This window comes from Prionailurus bengalensis, chromosome C1 (genome assembly GCF_016509475.1).
Source record: "Prionailurus bengalensis isolate Pbe53 chromosome C1, Fcat_Pben_1.1_paternal_pri, whole genome shotgun sequence".
Taxonomy (NCBI): Eukaryota; Metazoa; Chordata; class Mammalia; order Carnivora; family Felidae; genus Prionailurus; species Prionailurus bengalensis.
The window spans coordinates 155734477-155760580 of record NC_057345.1 but is presented as its reverse complement, the minus strand read 5'-3'; the positions used below and the strand labels follow the sequence as shown (position 1 = coordinate 155760580).

The 26104-nt window shown below is 37.9% G+C and overlaps 1 protein-coding gene across 1 annotated transcript in view; it reads left to right on the top strand.

Moving 5' to 3' along the window:
• The window catches only part of TTC21B (tetratricopeptide repeat domain 21B), an 84503-nt gene extending 61528 nt beyond the window's left edge, over window positions 1-22975 (top strand). The window contains exons 23-29 of the mRNA XM_043576940.1: window positions 3464-3614; window positions 4077-4238; window positions 6108-6303; window positions 10341-10565; window positions 16196-16316; window positions 20264-20331; window positions 22431-22975. Coding sequence (XP_043432875.1) covers window positions 3464-3614; window positions 4077-4238; window positions 6108-6303; window positions 10341-10565; window positions 16196-16316; window positions 20264-20331; window positions 22431-22508 — 1001 coding nt within the window. The 3' untranslated portion in view covers window positions 22509-22975. The remainder of the gene's footprint in view (window positions 1-3463; window positions 3615-4076; window positions 4239-6107; window positions 6304-10340; window positions 10566-16195; window positions 16317-20263; window positions 20332-22430) is intronic.
• The last annotated feature ends 3129 nt before the right edge of the window (window positions 22976-26104 follow it).

Sequence of the window (26104 nt, the reverse complement as noted above, 5' to 3'; positions counted from 1 at the left end):
CCTCACACTGACTTCTTAACAGGGTTCATCAGTTCTGTCTGCTAAAGAGCCAGCTGTCACATCCAGGCTGCTCTCTGCTAAGCCTACTGCTCAAATTAGCGCCTTTATCCCCTCTCACCCAGACCAGTGCAGCCCCCACACTCATCCTCCAGTCTCTAGGCTCCTGCCATTTGACACCTCCATAGCACTTCTGTAAATCAAAAACTGCTGCTTGGCGTACAATTTAGGATGGCTCTCCAGGGGAAAGTCTAAAATCATAGCATTATTTTGGTAATAAGGCAGCCCTAAATTACTGGCCCATTTGTATTTCTTACCCCTCTTCCTCCACTTTAATATCAGGTAACCTTGGACTTAGCAGCACTCCCCACACTGCTCTGCTCTGTCTTTGCACATGCCATATGCCTCTTGGAATGTCTTGGTATGTCTAGCAAGATCCTCCTCGTAGCCTTCATGCTGCCCAAAGGTCTGATTCCATGTGAAACCTCCCGCCTCCCTCGGGCAGTTAGGAATTCTGTGCATTGTAATTCCAAAGCACTTTTATTCATGCTGCATCGCATCACACTATAATCATTTGGTATCTTCTCCCTATCCCTCAATAGGTATGAGCTAAGTTTTTTCAGAATATATAATACATTTCAGTTTTCAGTGGATTCCCTAAGTACAGAAATTTGCCTGTTTGTCAGATTTCATGGTTAACCAAAAGACAAGTCAGTATCAGTGGTAATTATAATTTGAACTAATAATACATTTCAGTAGTATTGGAAAGTGATAATTATTTAAGAAACTGGCCTCCCAATGTTGACTTTAGATAATATTAGCAATATCATGCATCACACATATTAGCAACATCATACAAAAAAACTTTGGCCAGAAATTTTCACCTTCACATCCTGCCTAATCCAAGACAGCTTCTAGGTCCTGTGACTTTATTGTGGGTAGTTATCCCTAGTTTCTATCCACACTTTTGGAGTTGTAAATATTACTAATGACCATTGTAATTTTTTTTTAATTTTTTAAGTTTATTTATTTATTTGAGAAAGAGAAAGTTTATTTATTTATTTGAGAAAGTTTATTTATTTATTTAAGTTTAGTTATTTATTTGAGAAAGAAACAGTGCAAGCTGGGAAGGGGCAGAGAGAGAGGGAGACAGAGAGTCCCAAGCAGAGTCCGTCCTGTCAGCATAGAGCCCGATGCGGAGATTGGACTCACGAAACCGTGAGATCATGACCTGAGCCAAAACCAAGAGCCAGACGCTAAACTGACTGAGCCACCCAGGCTCCCCGCTAATGACCATTGTATTTTTAAAGCTCTTTCATGACCTTTTTCTATTTGGTCTCTATGACATGTTGAGGGTCAATATTATATTCCTATTTTAAGAAAATAGGTAATCCTTGACTCAGAAAATTTGAGTAATTTGTTTGAATTTCCATAGCTAAAAGACAAGACCACTAGTTGAATCCTCTTTCTCTGAAACCATGCTCTGTATTTTAGTGATGCCAAAAAACAGGAAGAACAAAATCTCAAGATATTAGGTAAAGGAAGGCAAATGATGATGTTGTCAACCTGGATTACGTTAACATCATGTAATAGAGTAGAAACCAAGCCTACAGAAGTTTGTTTTTTTTTTAAGTATTTTTTATTGTGGTAACATAACAAAAAGTACATAACATAAAATTTTCCATTTTAGCCATTTTTGAGTGTACAGTTCGCTGACATTTAGTACATTCAAATTATTTTGTACCCATCGCCATTTTTCATCTTCAGAACTTTTCCATCATTCTAAACTAAAATTCTGTACCCACTAAACTCTAACGCCCCATGCTCCCCTCCCCCATCTCTTGGCAACTCCCATTCTACCTCTCTGTGAATTTGACTACTGTAGGTAGATACCTTATATAAGTAGAATCATATGATATTTGCCCTTTTGTGCCTGGCTTATTTCATTTAGTATAATGCTTTCAATGTTCATCCATGCTGTAGCCTATGTCAGGATTTCTTTCCTTTTTAAGTCTGAGTAATACTCCATTGTGTGTATATACCACACTTTATTTGTCCATTCATCTGATGATGAACATTAGGTTGTTTTCACTTTCGGCTATTGTGAGTAATGCTGCTGTAAACACAGGTGCACACATATTTACTTGATTCCCTGGTTTCCATTCTTTGGAATATATACCCAGAAGTGGACTTGCTGGATCATATATTTTCTCTCCTTAGAACATAAAATCAAGGAAAAATTTCTTTAAAAGTTTTTGTTTGTGTGTTTTAATTCTAATTCACTCAACAGAAAAGATCACCATAGCTTATACAATGATTTTCGCAAATCCCCTACTATGAGTCCTGTGCTCACTGAAACTTGAGAGTCCAAACATCTAAAAAGCACAACTATAGAGAAATAAAATATAAGCCATTGATATAATAGACTATTATGCAGCCATTTAAATCATGTTTTTGAAAACTAATGAGTTGGGAAATGTTTATTGTATAATGCTGAACCAAAATTAAAACCCCAAGTGTGACTTCAATTTTGTATATATTAATATTGTATATTAATATTGCATATTAATTTTATATATATTAAGTATTGATAGAATAAAAGTAGATACATAAATACTGATAGAATGATTTTCACTCACAAATATATGAAAAGAAAAGTACCAAAATGTGGTCATCTCTAGCTGGTGGGAATATGAGTGATTTCTTTTTCTTTATACTTTTCCAAATTTTCTAAAATGTCCATGCGTTATTTTTACAATCTGAAAAATATTTATTAAATTTTTCTCAAAACAGTATTTTAATGATATAAAAGAACTAGGTAGAATTGGGAGAAGGCTTTCTAGGAACCTGCCAGTAAATTATACCTGATACCAAAGAACTAAATTAATTCTTTTTTCTTAGGAGAAGGCAAATTAGGATTAAAATACTAGGACTGATTTGTTACAGTTGTATTATGGTAAGCTAGTGTCTAGTACATTAGTCACATATACATATTAAGAAAAACCTGGAGTAAAATTTCTAATTGCCCACCCCAAACATTATCATCAAAAAGTACTGTTCTCACCCTGTTCCTAGCTAAGGGCGGAGGAGAAAGGAGGTCAGAGATAGTCTTAACCCTGTGTAATCACATCAACCCTCCTGAATTCTACAGTTACAGTTTAGATGATCAATGCAGAGACTGTTTCTAGATTTTGGTCCCAGGAACAGTTGAAAATTAAGTTATAACAAATGTACATTTTTATACGTTGGCTTGTATAGAACCTTCTCCCACTGCCAGACCAACCAAACCTTTATCCAATTACTCATACAGTCTTTTTAAGGGTTTATAATACCTAAAGCATTCCTTTTGCTTGTATTTAAATTCTACATCACTTAAAGTAAACTGTACTTTAATGAAGCAGGATTATAACCACAAAAACAAGAGATATAAAATGTTGTCTATATTTGAAATATTCTTTGTTTCTAGATAATTACATGACATTATCTCGTTTAATTGATTTCCTGAGAAGATGTGGAAAACTTGAGGATGTTCCAAGATTTTTCTTAATGGCTGAAAAACGTAACTCCAGAGCAAAATTGGAGCCGGGATTTCAATACTGTAAAGGACTATATCTTTGGTAAATCTGTTGGTGAATAAATCCTACATAATAGTTTTTTTCTTTCTCATTGTGAATAAAGTAGAATAAACTTTCCTTTGTCTTAAGATAGATCTACATTTTATGGAGCGCTTGGGTGGCTCAGTGGGTCGAGCATCCAATTCTTGATTTCGGCTCAGGTCATGATCCCAGGGTCATGGGATCCAGCCCCAAGTCGGACTCTGGGCTGAGCACAGAGCCTGCTTAGGATTCATTCTCTCTCTCTCTCTCTCTTCCTCCCCCTCCCTCCCTGCATCTCTCCCTCCCTCCTTCCCTTCTTCTGCTCCTCTCCCCCAGTTGTGCTCTCTCCTCTCTCAAATTAAAAACTTTAAAAAAACATGTTAATAATTTTAACCAAATCTTTACCAAAGATATTATAAATGACTTAAAGTTTGTAGTCGACAATTGAAATAAGTGATTTTTTTTTTTTTAATATCTAACAAGGTATACTGGAGAACCAAATGATGCCCTTCGACACTTTAATAAAGCTCGGAAAGACAGTGACTGGGGCCAAAATGCCCTTTATAATATGATAGAAATCTGTCTGAATCCAGATAATGAAACTGTTGGAGGTGAAGTATTTGAAAATCTGGATGGAGACCTAGGGTGAGTTATCATTTGACAAATTATCCCTTTTCTGGAAACACTAGGGATAACAAGCAAGGATACCTTCTAAAAGAGGGCTAAACTCTAGGAGAGCACTAATGAAAAGGCAGGTGAAAAAAAATCATAGCTAGAATAGCCATTCTCTGAAACAAGCATGGAATGCTTTTAAGAGGCTTCCTAAATCAGAATAAGCATGCTACAAAGACGTTTCCCTAATTACTTGTTGAAACAGCATAAATTGTAGAATTTGATTACTTTAGCAAAAGCTGTCCACACAGTAACAGTAACTCCTTAGCATATGGTAGTTCTCTGCCATACCCTGTGCTATACTATATACTTTGTATATTGTCTTATTTACTCCCTGCAACAGTGTTGTGAACTAAGCTCAGAGTTAACCTATCTAATGTGATAGTAAATGGTGGGGGCAAGATGTGGACTGAGTTCTACGTGACCTCAAAGTTCCTGCTAATAGCCACTGTGGTGCACTGCTGATAGATAAATAGTGCTATTGCTATCAACCTGTGTTAGTTGCTACTTCTCAGAAATGGGCAAGGCATTGTATGGGATATATAAGGATGTAAATGAGTAAGGTACATAAGGTAGTTTCTGCCTTCAGGAGCATGTAATTTACTTAGGAGGCAAGACAATATCTGAAACCATTGGATCTTTGACAAAACAGAAGTGGGTGAAATGGATAGTAAGTGTTACAAGAATTCATAGAAATCCTAGCAGTGCAAAGCAGTCAGGGGAAGATGCACAGGGGTGTGAGAAAAAATGAGAACAGACTGCTGAGAGGTTTTAATGACAGATTTGAAGGCTTGGGTTATAGAGACCATTAAAAGTTTTAGAGCAAAGGAGAGGCATGTTTCTGTTTGTTTATAAAGGTTTAGGTAACATACTGTTATGCAACTATAGGCTGTCCTCATGGAAATATTTAGCAAATAGTTGAAAACATAAAACTAGAACTCAGAAGGGAGGTCCCAGCTGGAGATACAGGTGTGGGGGATGTGTGATCAGAGTAGACAGTTGGAGCTCAATGAATGACCTCTTTGCAAATAGAATGCAGTAACATAAGTTTGAAAACTAAACTTCGGGCTAACGTTTAAGGGGATTGGAGGAGGAAGGGAAGTCAGAAAAGGACAGTCAGCATGGTAGCAAGAGACCCAAAACCATAATGTTACAGAAGGCAAAGGAGGGAAACTTTGAAGAAGGTATTCAACAATGTGAAATGTTTTAGAGAAGGTAAAGCCTGAAGCCTGAGGTAAAAAAACCAATGGTTTAGTGAATGGGCTTTGAGAATTTAATTTCCTTTTATTAATTGATTTATATATTTTTTTAAAAATAAGAAAATTGATGTCACATATCCACATTGTTTTTACACTTGACATTTACAGCCTTTGACAGATACATAGTTTCTTTTCTGAGAGACCGATAGATAAAAATATTGCAGTACTTGGCACATAGTAGGTGCTTCAGCAAAGTTAGTTACTTTTTACTCCCTCCTTTCTTTCCTTTCATTTTCTGAGTATATGTACCACTTGATAATTGTATGATTCTACTTCTCCTGAATTCTAGTTTTATATTAGTGGAAATGAACACACTCACCACATACAGATATTGTCCAATTTTTGTCTTCAGTCTAAAGTGAATAAATGTTTAATGGTGTTTCATTAAAGCTGTATTAATTGTTTAAATCTAATGCATTGTAACCGTGGTTCACCTTGTATTAGAAGAGAATGAGTGACATTCCACAAAAGGGTTACATTAAATAAGTGACAGCAAAGAAGCCAGTGTACCCTAGGGCTCATTCCAAAATCAGTGAATTTTACTTCATGAGTAACAGACAGATTTATTTTTAATTGTATATAGGAATTCAACTGAGAAGCAAGAGTCTGTGCAATTAGCAGTGAGAACAGCAGAAAAACTCCTTAAAGAGCTAAAACCTCAGACCATTCAGGGTCATGTACAGCTTCGCATAATGGAAAACTATTGTCTAGTCGCTACCAAACAGAAGTCTAATGTTGAACAAGCATTGAATACCTTCACCGAAATAGCAACATCTGAGGTTAGATTTTCTTTTTCAGCTTTATATTATCCTTCCTTGGTGGTATAGAAATAGTTGTTTACTTTCTGAAGATTGACTTAATTACAAGTACAAATTGCCTCTGTAGTTCGGCATAATTCTACGTAATATATATATATACCTCTGTTTCCAGAAGAAACAGTTTTGTTACTATTTTGATATGTTGTTTATATTTATTTATTTATTTATATTTGTATTTATTTGTATTTCTTTATATATGTATTTATATTTATTTCTATTAGAATGGTAAATTCTAAGAAAAGGAAATTCTTCTTCAAAAGGGCATAAATTAACTCAAAGGAATGGCTTTATTTTCTGGAAAGTTTCTGTGTTTTTTCACTTAACTTGCTAAGTGAAAATAAATACCTGTCTGCCTTGATAGCTCACCTTTTCACTTATGCAAACTTGAAATGTTTCCAAATCTAAGGCTAAATGAGGTCAGTACTGACCGCTTATAATTCAGTCGTGAGAATAATGGTGTTGTTTCCTCCTGCAAAAATAATAATAGTAACAACAATAATAATAATTAGAGCAAATAATAATTAGATCAGAGATTTTCTTCTCTTTTCACCTCACTCAGATCCACCTTCTCACTCTGGGTGCTTGGTTTTGCCTTCTCTCACACAGTGCTGTATTTCTTCAATTGCTTGATACTAAGGAAGGAATTCTAGGGACCCCACTCATCAGCAGTGGGTGATAGCTAGTTCTAAGCATACTCATTGGATTTCATGTTCTTCCATTCAACAGTGTTGTAGGCCACCAAAAATTCATAATTTATGTCTCTCAGAGGACATACAGAACTTTGCTGTGTTTTCTTGTGGTTCAGAGATCACAGTGGTAGCAGTAAGCCACCAAAACCCTCCTGCAGTGGCCCCTTCCTCTTGCCTCCCATGACCGAGGAGAGCTTTGGGGAACCTATAGCTCCTGTTGCCATTTGTGCACAAGCATCCTAGATGGCACTTTATCACCCCTGTAAGCCACCCTTGGAACTTAACAGCAAGGTAGTATCAGCAGCAGTGACATTCTAGAGCAGCACCCTTCTGCTCACCATGATGTGACCCTGTCAGGGGTGGGCCGTGTGGCGGCAGATGGACGACAGCGGCTGATGAATGGAGAGCAGAAGTAGGGGAGAGAGTTTAAGTCATGAGGTTTGAGAGAACACCAAAATCAGTGAGTGACATCACGGCTGTTTCTTAGCAGTACTGTGCCAGTTTTTTGTGTTGGTGAGACTGCATTGTTTTTACCATTCATATATGTGTGATTACTAATATACTACCCTCAAATCTGTTCACTGACCATTCCAGCCTAAGACTGATGCATGAACTGAAGTTTCAGCAGTGAGTTTTATCTGGCATTTTTTTCTTTTAACTCATAAGCTGCATGTATTAATAAAATGAATATTCACTAAGCAGCCAGTGGGTGCTAGGCAAAATGGGGATCACAAAAGTGTATAGTTTCTTTTATCGAGTTTATCATAATCTAGGGATGATAAGGCAAAGCATACTGCCTGTGTACAAACCAAAATCTATTACATTCTGTCCTAGAGTTACAGGTAAAAGTGGTGTAGGAAACAGTATAAGGAAAGTGGGGAGGCCCTTTTGTGGAGAGGTGTGATTTAAGAAGAACCATGATAAATTGCATTTTCACAGGCAGAGACAGACGATACATACATTCTAGGGGAAGGGGAAAGTATGAACAAAGGCAAGGAGGCACACAAGCATGGGGTATATTTATGACACTCTGTAGCATTCAGATTGATTGAAAAAGAGGTAGGTAACAGGAAGTCACCTGAGGAAAAGGTAGAAGACACATTAAACCCAAGCAAACTGTTTCCACCTGCTTTCATCCTGTCGTCTTGAAGCATAAGGGTGCATTGGTTACAACATGGCTATATTGTCTTCTGTGATCTAAAGTTGCTGCAGCTCAGAGTGACTGAGAAAGACATTGACAAGCCAGCTGAACACCTTAGGATGTCTGCACCAGAAAAGACATATGGGTCTAATGCAGGGGTTGTAACTCAGGTTTGCACTTTTAGAAACCATTCTTGAGTTCATTCAGGAGTGATCAAGCGGTGAGAAGTTGATTAATTCCAATCAAACTCAAGGTGTGTGATTCAGAGAGATTATTTTTAAATGTATAGTGTGGGATATTTTTAGCATGTGACTGGATCTGGACTTTTTAAAAATTTTTTTTATTTTGAAAGAGAGATAGAGCGTGAGCAGGGGAGGGGCAGAGATAGAGGGAGACACAGAATGCAAAGCAGGCTACAGGCTCTGAGGTGTCAGCACAGAGCCCGATGCAGGGCTCAAACTCACAAACTGAGATCATGACCTGAGCTGAAATTGGATGTTTAACCTACTGAGCCACCCAGGCACCCCTAGATCTGGACTTTTTTATAGAACCTTTCTTGTCTTGGGCTGTCCTAGGACCAGGCTGACAAATTCAGAGCAGACCTCTATTTTCTTTCCTTTCTACAGAAGGGGGGAGGGGCTCAATAATTGATAATATGCCCCTTATGTCTCCAAAATCTACCACCAATTGGCTGAATTTGGCACTCAAACCTTTTTGCCATCCCTTAATTACAACAGCAAATTACATATTGGAAGTTTGTTGCTAGGCATAGAATTACAACCAAAGAAATTTTATCTTCCAAAAAATTTTCATCAAGCTCTAAGGAACTGTCCTTCTCTATTCCAGGGTTCTTTCTTTCTTTTTTTTTTTTAATTTTTTTTTTAATGTTTTATTTATTTTTGACAGAGAGACAGACAGAGCATGAGCAGGGGAGGGGCAGAGAGAGAGGGAGGCACAGAATCCAAAGCAGGCTCCGAGCTGTCAGCACAGAGCCCAACGCAGGGCTCGAACTCACAGACCGCGAGATCATGACCTAAGCCAAAGTTGGACGCTCAATCGACTGAGCCACCCAGGCACCCCATATTCCAGGGTTATTTCTGACTTCCAACCATGATCAGGGTTGGACATTGAACATGCCCCTCTAGTCTCCTTTTGGCAGTATTCCTTATTGGTTACCCAAACTTGCTATCTTACAGTGTACTTTTATTATAGTCATGATATTGTAATTTCTAAAGCACAGTCTCTCATCTTTTATTTGTATTTTAACCTGAAGCCTTCTCTTTATTAAAACATCATGATCCCACTGCTGAAATTTAAGAAGCCCCCCTAGCTTTATCAGGGATATACACATATTGCTTAGGTAAGTTGGTTTTCTGGGTAGATCACTAATGGCTTCCATTTCATACCAATTCTTTTTAGTCTGTAGGTTTCACAGAGTGACATTTTCTGACTCTGAACTCTTCTCTAAAAGAACATTGTGTTTTATAGACACTATCAAGCAGCAGACTCTAAGTCTAAAAGAGTGTTTTAAGGCATGAGTTTATTTCATATAATTTCTAAGTGATTAATCGCATGCCTTGTTTATAAGATTTCATTGGTCAAACTTAATTGGATGAAGAGGCTTTCAAATAAAACAAGAAGGAAAGGAAAACAAGCAATAAAAGTCCATATCGATAAAAAGTCAATATAGATAAGTCAGTAGAAGTTCACATAGAGAAGGAATATCATTTGCAGGTAAATCATTGTCATTCTTGTTTTACAAGTGAAAGAACTAAGGAATCTGAATGCAGAATCTGAAACGCAAATGTTTAATGAGTATTATACTGAAATAGAATTTTGTTTTTTCCTGTTTCTGTATAAAACCATAAAAACTAATTAGTCCCCAAAAGATCAAGTCGCCTTAATGGTCCGAATCATGTGGTTCTGGCATCTGTGTATTTATTGAATTATTTTGACCGCATGGTGCCTGACCAGGTTTCTCCATGATAGCTTGAGTTTACTCGATGTATTAAATAATGACTATGTCACAGTTATATCTGTGGAGCCAGTTACAGAATTCACAGGCCAGTTCTCACATTGTGTAGCACTTGCTACTTTCCCTGTTTCCTTTTAAACATACAACATGTATATTTGTGTATATGGGCATCTGAAGTTTTGCTTTCTTACAGAAGGATCATATTCCAGCACTTTTGGGAATGGCAACAGCTTATATGATCTTGAAACAGACTCCAAGGGCCAGAAACCAGCTGAAGCGGATTGCAAAAATGAACTGGAATCCTATTGATGCTGAGGACTTTGAGAAGAGTTGGCTGCTGCTTGCTGATATTTATATTCAATCAGCAAAATACGACATGGCAGAAGAGCTATTAAAACGGTGCCTGCGTCATAATAGGGTAGGTGATTGAAGAATAAAACATCATTGTTAACCTTTCACTTACAAGCTTCCCGTAATAGGTTATTATAGAATGTTGGTCCATTTCTAAGGATTCTTGTGTATTTTTTGAAAATTAAATGTTTATTCTTAACACAATCAGGAAATAAACAGTTATGAGAAGAAAGAAGCCATTTGCTTTTGAAAATAAAGAAAAATAGAGATTTATGCAGTTTCAGGGTTCAGCTGTGGTTTACGCCCCACTTACAGAAAGTGTTTATGGAATGTCAAGCATTTGTGATTATCCAGCTCATCCCAGAACTAATGAAAATTGCAGAAGAACGTTAATTGCGGACGTCTGTCCCTCCTATTAAGAAATACTCTAGATAAATTTACTGCAGCTGCATGTTGTTTTCACATTATTAAAATCCACTATGCATAATATATTTTGTGGGGAAAAGTCTTTCCAGCATTTAATTTCCGTATTAAAAAGTTCTTACCTTTAGGTATAAAGCTGAAAATCTTTAAGTCTATACAATTCCACCATATTTCATAGCGCATTTTGGTTTTTAGGCACACAAAAAAGAATGTCTTACAACATTTTTAAAGAATTTGTTACTATTTGTTGAGAAATAATTGCAATCAACTTAGAAACTTAAGGATATTTATCTTTACAGATTCATGTCAATTACCTCAAAATTGTAATCATAGTAAATCTGTCTTATTCTCTTTGAGCAAATTAAGTTATAAAACAGATCATCTAATGCTATTAAGTTACTTTAATAACTTTAAAAACCCAAAATATCAAGCCATTTATCAATTTATAGTCTGTACATCTAATTTGAAGTTAAGTTGGACTTGAAAAACAGGTAATACTAATTAATAGGTTTTGAAAAATCTGCCTCCAGACCCCTCAGGCAAAGGAAATAAGACAAAAATAAACCACTGGGACTACACCAAAATAAAAAGCTTATACACAGAGAAGGAAACCATCAACAAAGCAAAAGGGCAGAAGTGGGAGAAGATATTGCAATGATATATTTGATAAGAGGTTAATATCCAAAGTATATAGGGGTGCCTGGGTGGCTTAGTCAGTTAAGCCTCTGACTTCGGCTCAGGTCATGATCTCACAGTTCGTTGGTTGGAACCTAGCATTGGGTCTGTGCTGACAGCTTGGAGTCTGGAGCCTTCTTCGGGTTCTGTATCTCCCTCTCTCTCTGCCCCTCCCCAACTAGCATGTACGCTATCTCTCTCTCTCTCTCTCTCTCAAAAATAAATAAACATTAAAAATTTTTGAAAAAAGTGAAAAAATATCCAAAGTATATGAAAAATTTGTAGAATTCAATACCAAAAACAAACAAAAATCCAATTTAAAAATGGGCAGAGGACCTGAATAGACATTTTTCCAAAGAAGATGTACAAATGGCCAATAGACATGAAAAGTTGCTCAATATCACTAACCATCTGGGAAATGCAAATCAAACCCACAGTGAAATATCACTTTACACCTGTCACAATGACTAGGATCAAAAAGACAAAAAATAACAAGTGTTGGCAAGGATGTAGAGAAAAGGAAACTCTTGTGCACTATTGGTGGGAATGCAAATTTGTACAGCCACTATGGAAAACAGTATGGACGTTCCCCAAAAAATTAGAAATAGAAAGACTATATGATCCAAAAATTTCACTGCTCAGTATATACCCAAATGAAATGAAAACACTAATTCAAAAAGTTATATACACTCCCATGTTTAAAAATCAGCATCATTTACAATAGCTGAGATAAGAAGCAACCCAAGTGTACATTGATAGAATGGATAAAGATGATGTGGCAGATACATTCAGTGGACTATGACTCACCATAAAAAGAGAATGAGTCCTTGCCATTTGTGCAACATGGATAGACCTAGAGGGTATTACGCTAAGTGAAATAAGTCAGAGAAAGATAACTACCATATGATTTCACTTATATGTGGAATCTAAACAAAAGGCAGAAACAGACTCAAAGAACAAACTAATAGCTGCCAGAGGGTGGGTCGTAGGGGTATGGGCAAAGTGGGTTAAGAGGAATGGGAGATACAGACTTCCAGTTATGGAGTGAAAAAGTCATGGGGATGAGAGGTACAGCATGGAGTGGGTGGGTCCCTGGGAGACTTAGTCGGTTAAGTGTCCAGCTCTTGATTTTGGCTCAGGTCATGATCTTACGGTTCATGAGTTTGAGCCCCCAGTTGGGCTCTATGCTGACAGGGCACAGTCTGCTTAGGATTCTCTCTTTCTGTCTCTCTCTGCGCCTCCCCCCTCAAAATAAATAAATAAACATTTAAAAAAAGAAAAGAGGTACAGCATAGGGAATATAGTCAGTGATATTGTAATAACGTTGTATGGTGACACATGGGAACTATGCTTGTAGTGAGCATGGAATAAGGTATATACTTGGTAAGTCACTATGTTGTACACCCAAAACTAATGTAACATTGTGTGTCAATTATACTTCAATTAAAAAGAAAAAGAAAAATGTAAACAGCCAAATGGCTGACCCTTACACGCCTCGTCTAGGATTAAGTGAGATTACATGGAAATTAAGGTTTCAGTGCAGATAGAATTTCAGTTTCCTGGAACACTGACAGCAATATATTGCATGGCTGAACACAATGGCTACTTTAGAGGCACCATTTGGCTGATTAGGCATGTCAATATTGGAAGCATGAGATTCAGGAACTAGAGCTTAGAAACCTTGAATTGTATAATTAAAAGATGGAGATCATCCAGATCTGGGACAGAAATGTACAGGATGACACTAGACCATCTTGTCATACCAGATGGCAAGGAAGCTATCGAAGATGATTAGAGTCATGTCAAGGACTCAGGAGCCAACTTGAAGACACTCACAGTAGCCAGAGTTGGAACACATTAACTCTCAGTAAGAATAGTAACTGCAGTGGATTGAAACACACCAAAAAAGTTTAAATCCATGGGTTTACAAAGATCCAAAAAAGAAAAAAAAAAAAGAAAAACCTAATTAATCACCATTGTCATATACTGATGAACTATTATTTCTGAAGCTGGGAAATAAAGAGAAGGCATTAAGCACTTAGCCTACCTTTTCTTTTTTTTTTTTTTTCTGAAATTTATTGACAAATTGGTTTCCATACAACACCCAGTGCTCATCCCAAAAGGTGCCCTCCTCAATACCCATCACCCACCCTCTAGCCTACCTTTTCTGTATGAACTACACTACTGGGAAACAATATAGTATAAAAGACATCTCTTATTATAGATGTTTTCCAGATAATAAATGAAGAGTGATAGACTATCATCATTTTCCAGCCCTGATAAATTGATGAACGGGTATAACATCATAAAAAGAGAATCTGACGTTATGTGCCTCCTCAGGGAAGATCACGCCATCTATGACAGGGCTGAACTGGGGTGAGGCGAGTGAAACCCTCACTTGGGGTCCAAAATTTCCAAGGGCACTTTACATCTCAGTAATGATCTTAGGCAGCTGGTGCTACTATAACAAAGTGCTATAGACCAGGTGGCATATAAATGGTAGAAGTTGATTTGTCACAGTTCTGGAGGCTGGACGTCTGGAGTAAGGGTGCCAGCATGGCTGGGTTCTGGTGAGGGCACCTTTCTGGGTTGCAGACCACTGACTTTTTGTTGTGACCTCACATGGTGGGAGGAGAGGATAAGAGAACTGTCTGGGGTCTCTTTTATAAGGACACCAATCCCACTCATGAGAGCTCCACCCTCATGACCTAATTAGCTCTGAAAGATCCCATCTCCTAGTAGCATCACACTAGAGGTTAGGCTTTCCATGTACGGATTTGGGGGGAATAGAAACAGTCCATTGTAGATAAATTATCATTTAATCAAGGTACTTATTATAAATTATAATAAAATATTATTACAATAAATAATGCAAGGGCACCTGGGTGGCTCAGCTGGTTGAGCATCTGACTTCGGCTCGGGTCATGATCTCACAGTTTGTGAGTTCAGGCCCCACATCGGGCTCTGTGCTGACAGCTCAGAGCCTGGAGCCTGCTTCGGATTCTGTGTCTCCCTTTCTGTCTGCCCCTCCCCTGTTCACATTCTGTCTGTCTCACTCTCAAAATAAATACATAAACATTGGGGAAAAAAATTTTTAATGAATAATTTAATGCAGTATTTTTTAACCAAAATGCCAAAATGTTAAATAGCATCTGACAGTGCTGTGCTGAGTGGTATTGAAGCCTGAAACAAAAGAGGAAAATTTATGCCTCCATATCCATGTTTTTACGTATTTTTCCTTTTTAAAATGTTTACTTATTTATTTTGAGAAAGAAAGCACGAGCAGAGGAGGAGCAGAGAGAGGGAGGGAGAGGATCCCAGGCAGGCTTCACACTTCCACACAGAGCCCCACACAGGGCTCAAACTCATGAACCATGAGATCGTGACCTGAGCCAAAATCAAGAGTCAGACGCTTAACCGACTGTACCACTCATGTGCCCCTATATATTTTTCAGTGGGTAATGATTTTAATGAAAATGTTAATATATTTACTCCCATTAAAGTCAGGAAAATAAAATTATAATAAATTTAGTTTGGGTATAAAGAAATATTTAAATTTTAAATGTGAGTTTTAATATCTCAACTTGTCAATTTGATTTGTAAAATGTTAACATCTGGGGAAGAAATTATCAATTAAATCACAAAAACATGTATACAGAGTTGTGCATTTTTCCTTTTGCCTCAGGCTCCAATGTGGCTCACCAGGGCACTGACCTAGAAGTACTTTTACCTCTGTCCTCAAAGATTGAAATCAAATTCAAACCTCTAGATCTAATTACAATTTCCAGGAAATATTGGTGATATAGGAATATATTACATAAGCACTGCAAGGATGCATTCAACTAAATCTGGGCTGTGAGGAACTCTAGGATAAAAATTCTTTTTTGCTACGTTTAATTGCAAAAAAAGAGACACAGAGAGAGATGGAGAGGAAACCTCTAGATCAAAAGAAAGTTGAGAGACATTTCCACCAGTTACAATGTGTGGGCCTTGTTTGGATCATCTTCCTAACAAACTAAAAACAAGACAAAACAAAATGATATTGAGACCATTTGAAATTTGAATAATGAATGGATATTTGGTAATATCAGTGAGTTGTTACGTTTAGGTATGATAAATTGTCATTATGTTTAAAGAAAGTCCTTGTATTTAAAGAGGCATACTAAAGTAAAATATTTATGAATGAGATGATACAATATCTGAGGATTTTTTTTTCTTTCATAATACAGAAGGACAAGTGTGGGGGGTAGAGGTTAAAACAGTATTAGTCCTGATTTAATTGTTCAAGATAGAGGTTCATGGGGTTCATTACACTGTTAATTTTAACCTAAAACTATTTGTAATAAAAACTGTGTATATGTGTAAAATACACAGTCCATTGCCTAGCATGTAAAACTCCTGACTCTGGGGGGAATAGGAGTGAGACTTGATCAGAATCTTTCATTAAGTCCCATAGATGACTTAATTGCATAGCCAAGGTTGAAAAACATTGTTTTATATGCCAATTAAATGAGTTAATATGGTCAACCTCTAGAGTCATAAGCACCCCCATAAAATCAAGTGATATCTGTTGATAACATCTTCCTTTTTTTTTTTCAGTCTTGCTGCAAAGCTTATGAATACATGGGATACATTATGGAAAAAGAGCAAGCATATACAGACGCTGCCTTAAACTATGAGATGGCATGGAAACATGGCAATCAGACAAATCCAACAGTAGGTGAGTTTAACAAATTAGATACTAGGTTTTTCTGGAAACTTGGGTTTTATTTGTAAATCTCCATTTAAATGCATTTAATATTTTTTAAGAACAAAATAAACAGCTTCCTAAATAAAAAGCCAACTTCCTTTATCAGTCCTTCTGAAAAATAAATTTTATGTTCATAATAGATTATTAGCTTAATAGTTACTAAGTATAATGTCCTGAGATTCAGACGGGTCCTCAGTTACATCTTTTTTTTTTTTTTTTCAATTTTTTTTAATGTTTACTTTTGAGAGAGGGAGAGACAAAGCATGAAAAGGGGAGGGGCAGAAAGAGAGAGAGACACAGACTCTGAAGCAGGCTCCAGGCTCCTAGCTGTCAGCACAGAACTCGACACAGGGCACAAACCCACGAACCGCAAGATTGTGACCTGAGCCAAAGTCAGATGTTTAACCAACTGAGCCACCCAGGCGCCCCTGCATCTAATCTAACTCTGCCCCTTTCTCTCCCTTTAACCCTCTGCTATTTCTAAAATGATAATGCTGTGGGAAAAAGTATTCCAATGTCATATCAGTTAGGAAAACATTTCATTAAATCAAGATCAAGTTCAGTGGCAAGGGATATGGGAGAAGCAGAGAGAGAGAATGCAGGACATGGACCCTTTATCAGTCCTTCTGAAAAATAAATTTCAGGGGTGTGGGGCTCAATCCCACGACTGTAGGATCATAACCTGAGCTGAATTCAAGAGTCAGGTGCGTAACCAACTGAGCCACCCGGACGCCCCTGCAGGTCTCTTTACTGCAGAACTTCTTATGCCTTTAAACACTAATGTACATTGTGATGGATATCACAGAGGGACGTGTTTCCCACAATAATATGACCCTGGAACATTTTTTTTATTTTTACTGAGCATCCAGAAACATCAATTTGTTCCAGTGGTAGACTCAAGGAATGCAGTCTCCAACATCCCTACCAGATGGACAGCATCTAGAATATATTTAGTGACTAGCCTCCCTCCACATTGCGAGGAGCTCATACCTGTGCTCTTCCCTTTCTTTGTACTGAGCTGAAATATGCTGCATTGAAACTGGTCAGGTCTCTTCTCTGGAGCAGCCCACAGAGTCTCTTCCCTCTTACCGATGGTGGCATTCTAATTCAACCTCTGTCCTGTCTCTCCCAAGACATCTCTTCAAACTATCTCAATTACTTGTCCATTCTTCCTGAGACTTGCTTCCAAATCTTTCAGCCTTCTTGTTCCTGTCTCCTGTAAACTCTAAAATAATGCTTCCTACTCTGTCCTTTGGAATAGTTGGTGAGGTATTAATAGTTACTTCTTTAAAAAAAGAAAAAAAATGAAGAGAATTGAGTATAAAGAGATTAGATTTCATGGCCAGATAACTTTGGAAAAGGCTCTTTTGTTTGTCCATGTCCCTCCCAAAATGTTGTACCAGAAATTAACAAGTTCTTAAGTATAATTTAAGAATCTAATTATATGCGTAATCAAGCTATTTTTTTATTAAGCATTTTAGCAGTTGTTAACTTAGCCTTAAGGTGGCATCAGTCTTTTGAGCAGCTATGTCATGGTATGGACTCAGATTTAATTTGCAATTAGATAGGTCGTCTTTACATTAACTGCTGTCAGTTCAGGACTTCCCCCACCTTGTATTTTTCTTGAGTTTGTTATTTTACTAGACTGGTATACGGCACAGGAACTAATACCATACCATTTGTTGATAGTATTTTTCCTTCTTAAGATCATGTATCCTACACAATAAAGTCAGCTTGTAAAATAAAAATTCCTTAAATATATTTTATTCCACAGAAGGAATACATTTACAAGTTAAATTATTTAAACATTCTGTTCTTTGGAAGACGTCAGCAAATATTCCAACTCATTCATTCTTTCATTGTGTCATCTATGTATTTTATAGATGATTTTGTCAATTTCCCTGACTTCTCATTAGTAAGTTTTCTCTGAGGCTCCCAGTTCATTCTTTAGTGTCTTCCTTCAGATTGTCATTGTATCCAACACCTGCAATTGCCTTTCACTTTTACAATTGTCAGGAAATCCTTAAAATCACGGTCATGTTCTTTCCAAAGGATTGAGGCTTGAGTACTGTCACTATGAAAGGCACCAGGAACTGAGATCCAAAAAGAAAACACAATTCTGTTTCCCCCTTTACATCCATTCTCTGGTTATGTGACACTCACTAGACTGTGTACATTGTTCATGTTCCTCCTCCCCCCCTCCCCTCCCATGCTACCTTTTTTCCCCTCATTACACAGAGTTGAATTTTTGTAAGCTTGACAGGTATAATGCAGCCTCAGTGTACATATCCTTTGACATTTCTGGCCCTTTATGTCCTCCCTAAAATATTTTGAACAAGATGATCTATCAAGTTTCTTCCAACATTAAAACTTTGTTCTTCTATTTTACTATTAGTCCTATTTGTATGGTGCTCTAAAACTTTTAAAATCCTTTCACGGCAAGTATTTCCTTTGATCTTAAAAGTACACTAAGAGTTGGGGGGAGGAGGAGTTGATGAGGAAACTTGAAGTTGGCAGCTCACCTGAGGTCTCAAAGCCAGTCAGGAAGCCAGACCCCAAAACTGAAGTCCAACTTTTTTGGCTCTAGTTTTCATGTAAAGTATGTTTGACATGGCGTGACATCTTAAATTTTTTTTCTTTTTAAATGTCACCAACTTTATTAGCCAATTTTACAATTCCTTTGTAATGATATCAAGTTTAACTCTCCTAAACTTACTGTTTTCATCTTTGATGGTTTTATAGGCATGTGTGTTCATGTGTGTTTTTATCAAACACTATGAATTTCAGATAAGTCCTGTTTCTTACTTTTTACTACCTTATGATTACATTAGCCAGTAATTCCTTTCAAATATTTGTTTGAAATAAAAAAAAAAATTTGGTACTTTTATTAGACCCCAAGAGCAGCATTTAAATTTCCCTGATTTATATTTGCGAGAGGTAAAGTGAAATATTGAATGTATTAATTACATATTATTTTACATCATGGTATACATCATATCTTATTTGTCTTATCTCCTGTTTGCTAACTCTTACAGCATTCTTACAGAAAAGCAGCAATCATTTAAGAATGTCTTAAAACTTTGTTTTAAATTGTCAGTATTTGAAACATGACATTTCGGTATCAGTAATTGTGATAATTGTTACTAATCATTGATGTGGCATATCTGGTGACTGCTCTGTCCTCTTCTGGGCCACCCTCCCGACTGCTCTGCCCTGTCGTACTCCAAATCCATTTGGTTCCTGTGGGTCCCATGACTGCTGCTGCCTGGTCAGCTCCTTCTGCCATCTTGCTCCCAATTCCCTTGGCCTATCCCCTCATCCTTCAGATTCCAGGCATTGCCTGATACCCACCCCCTCCCCACCCAGGTTGCTTATGATAGCTCTCTTGTCCTGTACCTTTCTTTCATAGCATTTATCTCACTTTGGAAATTGGTGACATACTTACATAATTACTTAAATAATATACATTCCTTCCCTAATAAAATGTAAACCTCCTGACTGCGCCTGACATGTTAAGTGCTAAATAAACCTATGTGGTATAAATGCATAGCTGTGTTATCATTTACTGCCCTGTGATGAGTTATTACTATAATCTGAAATAAATGGGATTTTTTTAGTAAGTTACAAAAGCCACTCCTGTAGGATGGCAGTCTTCTAACCCAACAGGGTATTCACTGCAGTCCTTTTTCTAACTCCATTTTTTTCGCTACCTGTTCTCCCTTTGAGCCACTCCACCTTCCATTATCCCATCCCTTCTCTCTTTACACTGTAGTCACCAGCCTTCGTTAAGACTTCTCAAATGAGTAAGCAAACAAAGGAGGGGGCAAAAAAGGTAATGCTAGCAGTGTGCTCTATAAATAGTGCTACATCATTATGTTGTTGTTTTGTTTTTGTTTTTGTTTTTTTTGTCTTAACAGGGTACAAGTTGGCATTCAATTACTTAAAAGCAAAAAGATATGTGGATGCAATTGACGTATGTCACCAGGTAATACTTCAATATAGATTTCTTAAAATGTTTCAGATACACAATTTCCTACTTTTAGTTAATCTCAAGATGTACATGAATACATCTTACTGCAATGGTAGAGGTAGACAATGTTGTATTTGGATTAAATGGCTTCATCAAATACATCTGGGAGAGATTTCTGCTTTTCAAAGTTTAGATAATAATAAATTTACAAATAATAATTTACAAATAATAAAATGTTTGTGTCACGTTAAAGACAGAGACAAGGGGAGAAGCATGTGAACTAAAACTATTGATTCTCCAAGCCATCCTTCTGAATAGAAGTTCTTGTGAATGTGTCTAAGTCTGGTTAGTGCAGAATTCAGATTTATAAATTAGAGATAAGAGGTATTTCTGTTACTTAGAAGTCATTCAATTACATTTCTGTAATCTATCCCTAACTAAATGATCCCTTAGCAAGTGACAAATATTTAAGTTGCAGGTTTAGAATTTGCAGTTTCCTTATATGTACATTGTCCCATTGATATATAAGGCACTGCACCATTGTTCCAGATAAGGCATTATATTGTTAGGAGCTCCAAGAAAAGCAGCTCCTTCGAAAGGAATTATGTAATGTCTCCTATCCTAAATAGCTGTATCAGCATCATTATAGCAAATACTTGGCTTCAGTGATTGCTATTGATTGCTGAGCCTCTCTGTAAGGCAGTGTTTCACATTAAGGTTAAGGTTGTACATTAAGGTTATGCAATAGAACCATTTGTGGAATTCTTTTTTAAAAAATGAGTATCTCCCCACTACTAGACTCAGTAGGCCTAAAAATTTGTATGTTTCAAAATAACTCCAAGTATATCTGATATGTGCTACTGGTCAAAATTAACTTTGTGAGGGTTTATTAATATCATATGAATAGCTAAAATATCTTAAGTTTTTATTTATTCATTTCGAGAGAGAGCATGTGCTTGAGCCGGGGGAGCAGCAGAGAGAGAAGAGAGAGAATCCTAAGCAGGCTCTGCACTTTCAGTGCAGAGCCTGATGCAGAGCTCAATCTTGGGAACCACGAGATCATGACCTGAGTCGAATTCAAGAGTCGGACGCTGGGGCACCTGGGTGGCTCAGTCGGTTAAGCATCCGACTTCGGCTCAGGTCACGATCTCGCGGTATGTGAGTTCGAGCCCCGCGTCGGGCTCTGTGCTGACTGCTCAGAGCCTGGAGCTTGTTTCAGATTCTGTGTCTCCCTCTCTTTCTGACCCTCCCCCGTTCATGCTCTGTCTCTCTCTGTCGCAAAAATAAATAAACGTTAAAAAAAAAAAGGGGGCACCTGGGTGGCGCAGTCGGTTAAGCGTCCGACTTCAGCCAGGTCACGATCTTGCAGTCTGTGAGTTCGAGCCCCGCGTCGGGCTCTGTGCTGACTGCTCAGAGCCTGGAGCTTGTTTCAGATTCTGTGTCTCCCTCTCTTTCTGACCCTCCCCCGTTCATGCTCTGTCTCTCTCTGTCGCAAAAATAAATAAACGTTAAAAAAAAAAAGGGGCACCTGGGTGGCGCAGTCGGTTAAGCGTCCGACTTCAGCCAGGTCACGATCTTGCGGTCTGTGAGTTCGAGCCCCGCGTCAGGCTCTGGGCTGATGGCTCGGAGCCTGGAGCCTGTTTCCGATGCTGTGTCTCCCTCTCTCTCTGCCCCTCCCCCGTTCATGCTCTGTCTCTCTCTGTCCCAAAAATAAATAAACGTTGAAAAAAAAAAATTAAAAAAAAAAAAAGTCGGACACTTAACCGACTGAGCCACCCAGGCGCCCCGATTAGCTAAACTTTCTAAATATTTAAAATCATTGATACAATGCAACTGATCCATTAAGGAAGTAATTATATTTGTTTTTTGCAACTGATCCATTAAGGAAGTAATTATATTTGTTCTATTTCTCACATGTATTCTATTGTTGTCTTCTAAGTACTATTACTAGGAGTTATGTCACATTTCAAATGTCACCTTTAAGAAGTGTTGTTATATGTGTAATATTAATACAATGAAATCTCAACTGTAATGCATATTTCCAGTAAGTTTTATAGCTCTAGTTCTCAGTAATCAATTACAAGTTCTTGTGCTTTTGTTTTTTGTTTTTGCAGGTTCTTGAAGGACATCCAACTTATCCAAAAATCAGAAAGGATATACTTGATAAGGCCCGCATGTCTTTGAGACCTTGAAAACTGTTAATATTTAGTTTGTTGATGCAGCAGGAAATGGAAGGAATCAGTTCTTCTGGGTCAAAATAGGTTTGAGCTAAAGCTCTATAACAGAAGCATCCTTTTCTTTCTCCAGCAGAGGCTGCTATTGTATATGAAGAGAAATGCTATGTCACATGGATGGTTTCTAATGGAGCAAGTGACTTAGGGCTGGTTTATTTGATTGCCTGTCTTGATTAGGAATAGATTTGGTGTCTCTGTGGTAAAGATTATAACCCATTTCTATAAAGAACATTTTATTAAATACTAGGTCATTAAGTATCCTATACCTTTTCTTAGGAACATTAGTTGTTTATTTCAGGAAATATATTTAAAACGCTGTTGTTCTTTGTTAACATTCTTTGCTGTTTCAAAGGCCTGAAAAAATTTTCTTGTTAATAATGTATGAAAAATAAAAAGTCTATTTTAATAAAGACTTTACAAATTTATGGTTTGTATTGCTCTTGGAACTCAAGAGACATGGTAAGTTTTGCAAAATCAGGGTAAGCTCCCTGTACAATTCACGATGTTTAGTGAGTAGTAGCACAGAATATGTGACTTGCCTAGAAGAATCTTTTTAGAAAAATAAAAAGAATGTGAGTTTCCCTTCCCTTCGTTGAACTCCTTCTTTCTGCTTTTGATGCTAATGTGATCTTAAGAAATAATATATACCTGAAATCCATTTACATAGGTAAGCTCTTACAGCAATAATTAACCTTATCCCAAAGACTCGGTCTTTTAAATTTTTTTTTTTCTTCAACGTTTTTATTTTATTTTTGGGACAGAGAGAGACAGAGCATGAACGGGGGAGGGGCAGAGAGAGAGGGAGACACAGAATTGGAAACAGGCTCCAGGCTCCGAGCCATCAGCCCAGAGCCCGACGCGGGGCTCGAACTCACGGACCGCAAGATCGTGACCTGGCTGAAGTCGGACGCTTAACCGACTGCGCCACCCAGGCGCCCCAAGACTCGGTCTTTTGAGATGACTTCAGACACTAACATCTGGCAGAGAAGGGTGACAATATTTCTGGTCAACAGGGACTCACCAAGCACACCCTGTGAAAGCAACTGCTTACCTTACCGTGCCTAACACCCTCTGGCCCAGCAGTTCTCAGTCTTTTAGGTTAAGTTTAACCTAATCTTAAGAAACTCAATTTTTAGCATTATTTCTGATTTGTTGTCTACCTCTTTCTCACTTGTCTTTAAAAATATCATAGTCTTCTATGTCATTTGCATTTTCAATAAATAGAGTATTTTTTAGTCACTTGCTGCTTTTAAATGTCCTATGTTTATTTCTTTTTATATCTCTTTTCGATCACTTCTGCAATTTTCCAGAGTCCTTTTAATTCCAATTATATTTTATAAAATTCTAATCATTCGTCTTTTTTTTGAGAGAGAGAGAGAGAGCTCATGAGCATGGGAGGGCCAGAGAGAGGGAGAGAGAAAGAGAATCCCAAGCAGGCTCCACACCATCAGCACAGAGCCTGACATGGGGCTCGAACCCACGAACCACAAGATCACCACCTGAGCTGAGGTCAAGAGTTGGACGCTTAACCAACTGAGCCACCCAGGCGTCCCTAATCATTCTTCTTTTTCACCTACTTTATTGTGTTTCATGAAACTATTTAATAATAAGAGCATTTATGAAGCATTTCGTATGTCTTGAAACACTTTCACGTGTCTTAGTACAGTTAATATCACCCCACAACCCTAGGACATAGGCTTCATTATCCCTGTTTACAACTCTGGAACTGTGGCAGATTATCTCTTTCTTTGTATTTCAGCCTGAACGGATACTGTTAAGGACATTATATAACAGAATACCTTTAGGAGTTCTAGTGAATTTGCATCATGGGATGCTAGAGTCCTGGAAATTGGAATAGAGACAGCAGAACATCTCTTCTCCCAGCAAGACATTTCCAAATCAGTCTTCCTTTCTGTAAAATCAGGAGTTTGTTTTTGTTTCCTCAGCAGCCACTGAATATTTTGCACCTGCCATTTGCTAGGTACTATTCTAGGAACTTTACTTACATTATGTCTTTTAATTTTCATTCAACTCTCCAGAGGAAAAATACGCATTTTTCAGGTGAGGAAGATGGAGGTGCAGGTAAATGATTTGCGCAAAAGGTCACAGACAAAGCATCAGAATCTGGATTCCATACTGACCCAGACAGCTTCGAAGTTCATACCCTATTTGCCATAGTAAGACATCTTATAGAGCTAGAGAGATTGTGTCTATAAGAGCAAATTATCTTATCTACATCTGGCTAGCAGACGAAACTAGATGTTCTGTCACAGAGATAGTCAAGTAATGAGGAACAAGATGAACTGAGTGGAATGCACAGTTCTTACAAACGTGGAAACTACCAAAGAGAAGTCTAATTGAGGAGCAGTGTGGTGTAGCAGTTAAGAACATGGATTTGAAGTCAGACCAGCCTAGGTTTACATTTGGCTCTACCCCTGACTAGATGTTTTGTCTTTCTCAAGTTACGTGGGCTCTCTGAGCCTTGAGTTTCCCATCCATAAAGAAGCATATAAGAATAAATCTGTCTCAGGTTGTTGTAAGATTTAATGAGAGAACATATATAAAACCTATAATGAATCTGACTCACTTAGGCTCTTAATAAATAGTGGCTGTACTTATTATAAGTGGAACGGGGCCAAGTAGTAATTGCAACTGAGAAAAACCTTCACCGAAGAGAAAAATGCAGTCCCAGGTATGGTAAAGAGGACAAGTAAGCTCCCCAAGACAGCTCAATCAGACAGGATTCAGGGTTCTCATTCACGTTCTCCCTCCTCCCCACCCTGTCTCTTCTTTTTTCCCTCTGTCCCTCTCCCCTCCCCCCAGGAACACTATGCTGTATTCTCTACATGCATAATCTCATTTCATCCAGCTCTGCTTTTGCCCTCACCTCCTGTACCCAGGATTCTCTCTCTCTTCCCTACTCCTCTCCCTTACCCTGCTTCCTGCCTCCAAGCTTCCTGCTCTAGGCTTATTCTTTCTTTCTTTCAGGTATCCATTTCCTGTTCTTCCTCAGAGGCCATGTCCACGGCCAGGCCCATGGTCTAAAGTAGCCGTCCTGTCATACTCCACCATATCACCCTTTTTAAACTCCACTTAGCACTTAACCAATCTCTGATGTTTTCTTGTTCACTACGGCATGGTTTCTGCCCACGGCTTATGTGCCGTACCCAGGATCACACATCCAGGAAAGCGGGAGCTCCGACTGCTCTGAACTGCTGCTTGAAGGAATCAAGTTAGATGAGGGTTTGGGGGCTGCACTCAGGACAGAGGAGAGGAGCACAGCATGGAAGAATTTTCTGTCAACCTAGGATCAGAATACCATCCCGTCAAAGTTTAATGCACTTTGAGCTTAAATCAGCTAGTATGACGAACTGGGTCCCAAGAAGAAATCGCTTTCTTTCCAAAAGTCAAGAACCTAGAGCCATTCTGGAAGGGCTTTATGCACCCACAGCTGAGGAAGCTAGGTTGAACTTTGCATTAGGGTAGGAGTAGCTAACAATCATGGAAACCAAATGACCAGTTAAGACTGACAGAAACAATTTGAGTTTGGGACT